Below are 8,330 nucleotides of genomic sequence, written 5' to 3' on the forward strand. Positions count from 1 at the left end.
GTTTGAAAAAAAGTAATTGAGTTTTGAAAATTTACATTGTAATTGCCATGAAAATTCTATAAAAAAAAAATAAATGTCAATTATAATTTAACGCAAAACTGGGGACCCACGTTACAGTTCTATGTACATTTCTGCACTTACTGTATGTAGTTAACAATTATTAAAATATCTCCCACATTTAGAAAAATTGAAAAAATCGAGGGCTAAACTGACACCAAAAAAAGGCTCACATGCCCATAGAAAAAATATTAAAACTTTTTATTTTTATTAATTATGAAGCTTAACAAGGAAACCAATAAAAAGGAAAGAAATTCGATGATATTTTTTAGTGTATTATACAGCTGATTTAGGACTCGTTATCATTAGAGATGCTAACAGAAAGCTAACGCAAGAGGAAGGTTAACTTCAAGCTCAGTAATTGCAATTAATTGTAATTGACCTTTAGTAATTTAGGACGTAATTGTAATTGACTTTCTGAGGATAAAAAATAATTGTAATTTAATTGTAATTGGAAAAAAGTCTGGTCACTGTAATAGTAATTGAATTGTAATTGAACATGGGTAATTGAAAACGTAATGGTAACTGAAAAATGTAATTGACCCCAACCCTGCTGATAGGACCTTCAACATTTGTATTTTCTTCAACCTAAAAGTTTCTGCAACACAGTGTCCACAGATCGAAAAACCAACAAAAAAAACCAAAAACATCTATTCAACTATTACGACCGACTGGAGTGTTTAGCGGCTGCGTTAAATGCATATCTTATTTTTCAAACACAAGCTAAAGCCTATTTATTCAGTATGGCTTTCATGTAGTACTTTCTGATTTTTTTTAATGTATTTTTATAGTTCTTAATATTTAATGTTTTTCTTTGCTAATTTTCATTATTTATATTTTTAAAAATGTTCCCTTCACTGCTTTGTTTTTATCTCTGACTCTTTCTTATTTGTCATCCATTTAATTATTCTATTAAATCACTTATTTTTAACTTTTGTCAATTACATTAGCATATTTCTGTGTAGCAGAACCTTGGTCTACAGTTGCATGTATAAGAAAGGTGCTATAAATGATGTTTGATTGAATATCTTGAATAATTGTACATTATAGTACTAACTGTGCTCTGCTGATGTTTATTGGCTTACAACTATCAGTGATGCACCACTATAACAACCATAATTGACTCCTAGACTTCCTAATAAAACTAAAGCGTTTTATCGGTTGAATGTTCACCTTTTAAACTTGTTTTGTGACATAGTCTACTCTACTTTTCTCACCCTTAGTTTGTAGCCTGCTTCAAATTCAAAATAAAGTTGAAATATAAACGCAGGCTATTTTTACCTGTTTGTGTCGATGTATTATAAACTGGTCCAGTGGCTATTTAATGTCCCGCTTCCCTGAGATAACACATTAATTTGTGTTTAAATCTAGGAAACATCGACATGCCTGTTGGTGGTTTAAATGTATATTGGACTCAATATTAAATAGAAATAAAAATTAATATATTTTATTCATAAATAATAGCACTGGAAAGTACAGCCAACTTTAAAGCTGGTGTTTCCAATGACTAAAACACTCAATGGTTTCTTTCATCACCTCATCCAGGTGAACAGATTTATTATTAAATAAAAGCAGATACATGTACAGTAGTTGCATAAAAACAGTACAAATAGCACGGTTGGTCAGGGTTCTCTCAGGCGGCATGATCGATGGGGTTACTCCCGCTTCCATCACAGCGAGCCGTTTCCATGGCAATACACATCTAAGCATTCTGACTCCACCCTTTATAGTGTTTTTCATGCTGAGCTACATCTACTGCTGGCTTGTCTATAATGATAAGCCACTGGCAGTGTGTGTTATGTTATCTCCAACTGAAATGATCATATTCTTCGTAAGCTGAGTACATACAGGTAAATATAAACATTCTATAGCTATTTAACCTTAGCACCAGTGGCAGCCCGTATATTTGGCAGCTGGGCCTTCAGTTCAGGGGAATTATCTCACCTCTCAAAAAAGCCACAATGACCACAATAATGTAGACATACATGAGAAACCCAGTTAAAACACATAGTGAAAAAAAAACAAAAACATATAAAAGAATACACCACACTCACTACAAATATATTATTTACAAACAAAAAGCATCCTTCTTTCTCTAAGCAGGAAGACTTCATTGACCTTAATGTTCCATATTTTCACAATAGTGTTTAAAAAAGTAAATGTCATTATTTTATAAATGTTTTGTATTTCCTCTATAAGCAGAATACATTTTATCATGGTATTTATTGGTTCTCTGTTCAGGTTTTCATGCAAAGTTAATTATTCATTTGCCTAATATTTGATTAAAAAGAAAAAAAGGTTGGGAGGGGGGGTGAACAATGACTCTTACACTAAACACTGTGACAAAACAGGAACAGTAGTTTCCTATCATAACTGCATAGACTCCCCTGATACAACTGTAATAAACCCTTGTCATTGTTAAACCATATATTTGAGTTAAATATGAGAAGGTAAAGCCATCATCAAGCAAACATTGTGACATTATAGGAACAGTTTTGACAAATCTAATATAAAAAAACAAGATCTAACTTAACTTCAAATGTTTAAATACTAAGCAATCATGTTTCATAAGGAATATGTAAGTTTATCAAAGTTTAAAACTACACAAAGGTCCAGAAGTTTCATTGATTTTTTTTTTTTTTTGGCACAGGTAATGCAACTTAAAGAGTAATACTGTAGGTACAGCCCTGCAGTTTTCATATTGTTTCTCATTTTCTATGTTTTGTTGAATGTTTGTCGTCTCCCAGGTTGAATCTATGAAGTGCTGCTGAGTCTGCGGCGCAGCAGAGAGGCCGGTTGGCTCTCCCTGTCCTCTGTGTCACTCTCACAGTGTCTTTCCAGTGAATCTCCTTCAGAGCTGATCTTGCACAACACTTTCATTTTTACCAACCGGTTACATATCCTCACAATGTTGTACGACATCTTCCATTTTCTTCTGGCGTTAAACTTCTTAAAGCTCCTCATGTTGATTGACGACCGGTTTCTTTTGGCCAACTGCTGTCGCGTGATTGGCTTTATCCAAGGATCCAGCAGACATTCCTCTGCTGTCATTCTTTCACTGGGATTCTTTAACAAGAGCCTCTGGATGAAATCTTTGGCCAACGAGCTGGTCATTGGGAAATATCTTTCGTCAAAATCGTATTTGAGTGCGATGACGTTGCTGAGGGTCTCTTCGTCAGTCTCCCCCTGGAATGGTGACATGCCACTCAGTAGGATGTAGGTGATGACTCCAATGCTCCACATGTCTGCTGCAGTGCCGAGAGGCTCATAGTTGATCACTTCAGGAGCGATGTACTGAGGCGTCCCACTAGTGCTCCTGTAAGCCTCCCCTTCACAAAAATGACGAGCCAGGCCAAAGTCGATGAGTTTGATGTTGGGGTGCGGTGAAGCTTTATCAGAGAGCATGATGTTTTCTGGCTTCAAGTCAAAGTGAGCGATGTTCTTGCTGTGAATGAATCTCAGTCCTTCCAGGATCTGCTTCAGAAAGGCAATGGCCTCACTCTCAGTCAAGTTCTCCTTCTCAGCGATGAAGTCAAACAGCTCTCCTCCACTCATCAGCTCCAGGATCAACACCACCTCTGCCCGGCTCTGGAAAACATCTTTGAGGTTCACAATGTTTGGATGCTTGGCGACCTGGAGGATCTCCACCTCACGCTCCACACTGCTCCTGTCCAAGCCCATTAGACAGCCCACACTCTTTCGGAGTTTCACGAACTTGGCGGCCCAACACGTTCCAGATGTGCGCTCCTGAACGCGTCTCACCTGTCCAAAATGGCCACTACCCAGTACCTCACCGATTTCATAGAAGTCCTGTACATTCTCTGGCTTGAAGACAGCCATGTTTCCCTTCTTGACAAACGCACCCTTTCTTCTTCTTCTGCTTCTTCTTCTGTTTTAATTTCAACAGTTAGTCCAAACGCAGTCTTCACGGAAGCTGGAACTGGGCACGAGCACGAGCAAGTGAAACTTCCGTGCTGATCAAACTACTCCCACCGTGTCAGTGTGCTGAGTTCACGGTCCTGTCGCAATGTAACTAAAAAAAAAAAAAAAAAAAAAAAATCTCAGCAGGCTGCTCAACCGCCAACATGTTACAACACGCAGCAGAAAAGAAAAAAAAATTAATAATTCACCTGACTGTCTTACCTATCAGCACAGACGTCACGTCAAAAATATACAACCAGGAAATATTTCACAGTCGCATGACACTGACGCAATGAGGAATGCTGACTATCAATGCGCACTATTGTCAGAATTAAGTGAGCTGAAAAGTAATGAGTGAAACCATAAAAGCAGCTTCAAAATGCTGCGTTTTCTCCACCACCGCTGCTGCTGCTGCTGCTGCTTTGTCTCCAGCCACGACAACAGCGACGAGGTACGTGATGAGTTCAGGTACACACTTTCAGCCCAGGAGTCATTTGAATACAATTTGATTTGTAAATTCGGCGCTTACAAAGCCTAACACAGGCCAAACGACCTCAACATAATACAAACCCCATAAAGAAACAGAAAATACATTGTGTTGCAACATAGGGGTCGTAATCCCATGTGGGGTCGCCCGGAATTAAAATGGGGTCGCTTGAAAAATGTTTAGTCATTGATTAAAGAAAACTGATTAGAATTACTTTTTTTAAATTAAAACAACACACACACTATTCAATAACTGTATTCTATACTTTCACTTTCTAGAATAGAATAGAATACACCTTTATTGATCCACAGAGGGAAATTCACATTTGCAGCTACATGATATAACAACAGAGTAAGAAAAAAAAAAAAAAAATACTAGCAAACATACTATACATAAATTAGAAAAAACAAATGTTGAAATTACACGTCGGTCGGGGGGGGGGGGGGGGGGGGGGGGGGGGGGGATTGTAACACAGTATAACAAACATGGTCAAAAAATAAAATAAAATACAATTCTCGAGATAAAAATGTCTTTGAGTTGTCAGAAATGTGTGATATCTGAATGGGGTCACGACCACTGAGCTGCATATTTATTTCATGTGTGTGCTTTATTCTTCTTTTCATCTGGTTTCATATTATTGCAATAGGCTAATTCAAAATCATTGTTAGTGGATTTATTACGATTTATTAGGCTAGGTTTTGTGTTTAATAAAATATGAATTTCTTGATGTAATTGGAAATATTTGAACGCTGTTTTTTAAAATGTCTTATATAAATGTCTTATATAATTCATAGGAAAAATTTGCAAGGTTTTTAGAGTTGAGCTTTATACTCAAACAGGACTGTCTGAATTGAACTGATTTGATCATCTCCGGCATTAATGATTTAGCTACTTTTCTATTTTTGTTTAACTTTTCCATTTTAGAGGCAACCTCTCCTCCACTCTAGACCATCAGAGGTGAATGGAGCAGAATCAGCCAGACTGAGCCGTCCAGCCCACAGTGGTAGGCAACTTATTTTCTGACTGTCAAACCTTCACGAACAGCCATTCATTTCTTTCTTTCGTTCTTCCTTTATTCTTATTTTTATTTTTTATTTTTGCATCGCCTCTTTGACAATTGGATCACTGAGTTATATAACAAAAAATTCCTTGGGATTTAAAGCTATTGTACACTTTAATAAAGGCTAAGGTTAGTAGCTCTTATTTTAAACATATATTAGCCTTTAAATACATTTTTTTTAAAAATCTAATTACTACCTAGATTTCTTCCAAATCAAGAGGAAACTGCATTCATATGAAATCATTTGTTTTTATATAGTAAACAATTATTAAATAATGGATGAATGATTCTATATAACCTGCCATAACACTGTCAAAACATTGACACTAGAATTATTCTGATGCTAACTTCTCTCTCTACTATTGCCCCACCTTCACTGTCATGTATCATTTAAAACCTTTGGATATTCTTTTGTTTGTGAGTGTATGTGCAGTTACTGGAATAATTGTATTTCATTCTCTTTTTGGGTCAGATGTGGTCAAAAGAATTGGTAAACTGATGGTGAGGAGAGTGTGTGTGGCAGAAGTAGATCAGAGGTTCGTGGATATGGCTGAGACTTTCAATGAGCAACAAGAACGATACGAGGCCATGGTCCGACACATCAAAAATCTACGTGAGAGTTGCGACTGCAGCCAGGATGACAGCCTGAGTTTTGCTGGATGTGTGAGGAAGATTCGAGCAGAGCAAGGTGGGTGGTGTGCATTCACAGGGAGAGCTGTGACTGCAGTTTGCTCTGATTGTGTGCGTCCTCTAACCATAAGCGTTCCTCCCTCAGAGTCAACATACCGGGTTTCTGTTCAAATCAAAGGTTATGACTTCTCCCTCACCGTGGTTCCTGTGGGGTCAAAGGGCAAAAGTGGACACCGTCTGCTCCCGCCAGGTCTGCAGTTTGCTCAGAATGAACTTAAATGCGTATCTGAATGTGCCAAAATCACCATCTCTAAGGGAACCGCACTTCAGGAGCTGATTGGCTGGTTGCTTAGGAGCCAGGAGAGAATGATGGAGCAAGTGAAGGAAGCAGCAGAAACTTACCAAGAGCAGGGAAGACTGCTGGAAAACCTGAAGGAGAATGTGAAGGAGTTGCAGAGAGCGAAGGAGCTCACGCAGGAATACAGAAAACAGGCTGCTGGAGTTTTCACTGAAGCTGCAGAGATTGCAGGGGACCATATGTAGTTTATGCACAGATTCCATCACATGCATAGGCTGTGGACAAAAATAATAAGCCGTTAGAGGATTCAAACTGCACAGATCATAAGGAAACACCTTGAATTATTCATATTGTATTATTTTATGATTTGTCTAGTCCAATTTAACAAAAAAAAGGCAATAAGGACTATTTAAAAAGAGAGGATGAGTGAGGACTTCTATCATCAACATCAGGAAAAAGTGTTCTTAGTGTTCTAGCGTTGATTTATTTTCCTCTCCTTATAGGAAAGAAAATTCAGATGGACATGAATATGTAGTCATGTATAACATACCTCACCTGATAATGCTTTTTCAACTGGAGACATGAAAATTACAAGATTGTGTGGCTCTGATTAGGCAGATAAATAAGTGCTGTTTATTCATTATATACAAACACTACTAATTAAAACAGAAACACAACAATTAGAACACAATCATGTCAAAAAGGTACTTTTCATTTAGTTCTTTTATTCCTAATCATCACGACTGCACTGTTGATCAACTGGTAATGGTCATTACCAATAATTTTTTGTTTAATCAAAAACAACCTCATACGTTGTAGAAATCTCCTATTATTTAAACTGCACTCATACATAATAATAGAATTACAAACATTTTTATGTTAATAATTAATTCCTTGTTATTGTGATTAAAAATAAATAAATAATAATAATAATAATAAAAAACATTCCAGGCACTATAACATTTTTATCTTGGTGAGTAGTTGTTTTGTATTAGTGTAACTTTATCAACAAACACAAGGTGGCAGTGTTGACTGGTTTTTGTAATCCTTCTTTACGAATAGGAACAGTTGGACCGTCTTTACGCTGCTTTTGCTTGAATATAACTTAAATTACACTCTTGATGATCTCTAAAACCCAAAATAAAAACTAAATGTATCCTTATTATAGGATGTCTACATAGTTTTGTGGACGAGCGTTTTTGACACAGGCTAAAATATAAATATTGGAAACAACTATATCAGTCAAAAATATTAATCAATAAATCGGGGAATGCGGAGTTCATATTTCCCGATGCATGAGCTGTTTCACCGTTTACTGGGCACATAAATCTCATTAGATTTACTGCCTGATGAAGTGTCTGCTGTTGTTCGAGCAGATAAACAGGAGGCCAGGTGCAATTTTCATAATTAATTCTGGAAAACAAATTATTTCAAAAGGTCACCATCATGTGTCATTGGGTAAACATTAACAAAGGGAGACGCACACAGACGTGATCAGTTTGAATGTAAAACATTTTTAGAAGCGTATGTGATTGATTATTAATTATGAGAATAGATTTTTAAGTTAAAGAACATATATATAAAACTTTAAAAAAATAAATAGATATTGAAGTAAAAATTCTGATTATATTCTGAGTTGCTGTGTGTTAAAAGATGTTAAACATGTTACTATCCAAAAGAAAGCGACACATTTATTCCGAATGGCAGGTTGTTTAGTCATTAATTGAGATAAACGTTTATAACAAGTTCAATAGAATAATACTTGAAGATATCCGTTTTGTTGCAATCCTGTACAAATTCATCCATTCACTGAACTGTTATTGAATAACATCACAGTCGTCATTATGAGCTCTTATGACGTATATTTAGGAAACCCT

At 36.4% G+C, this 8,330-nt stretch overlaps 2 protein-coding genes across 3 annotated transcripts; one reads left to right on the forward strand and one right to left on the reverse strand.

The window, feature by feature from the left end:
• Window positions 1-1,580: 1,580 nt before the first annotated feature.
• Window positions 1,581-4,416, reverse strand: LOC114471741 (death-associated protein kinase 2). The gene has a single exon (XM_074783820.1). It carries the CDS (start codon window positions 3,895-3,897, stop codon window positions 2,812-2,814), a length of 1,086 nt encoding a protein of 361 aa, XP_074639921.1. The 5' UTR covers window positions 3,898-4,416; the 3' UTR covers window positions 1,581-2,811.
• On the forward strand, window positions 4,212-7,419 carry LOC114471742 (uncharacterized). 2 transcript variants are annotated; one of them, XM_028460604.1, is made up of 5 exons: window positions 4,212-4,429; window positions 5,390-5,468; window positions 5,998-6,213; window positions 6,301-6,405; window positions 6,471-7,419. In XM_028460604.1, exons 1-5 carry the CDS (start codon window positions 4,358-4,360, stop codon window positions 6,506-6,508), a joined length of 510 nt encoding a protein of 169 aa, XP_028316405.1. In that variant the 5' UTR covers window positions 4,212-4,357; the 3' UTR covers window positions 6,509-7,419. The 2 variants fall into 2 exon arrangements, with proteins under 2 accessions (XP_028316405.1, XP_028316404.1); XM_028460603.1 differs by having other exon boundaries at window positions 4,218-4,429; window positions 6,301-7,419.
• Window positions 7,420-8,330: the final 911 nt, after the last annotated feature.

This window comes from Gouania willdenowi, chromosome 11, assembly GCF_900634775.1.
Source record: "Gouania willdenowi chromosome 11, fGouWil2.1, whole genome shotgun sequence".
Lineage (NCBI taxonomy): Eukaryota > Metazoa > Chordata > Actinopteri > Blenniiformes > Gobiesocidae > Gouania > Gouania willdenowi.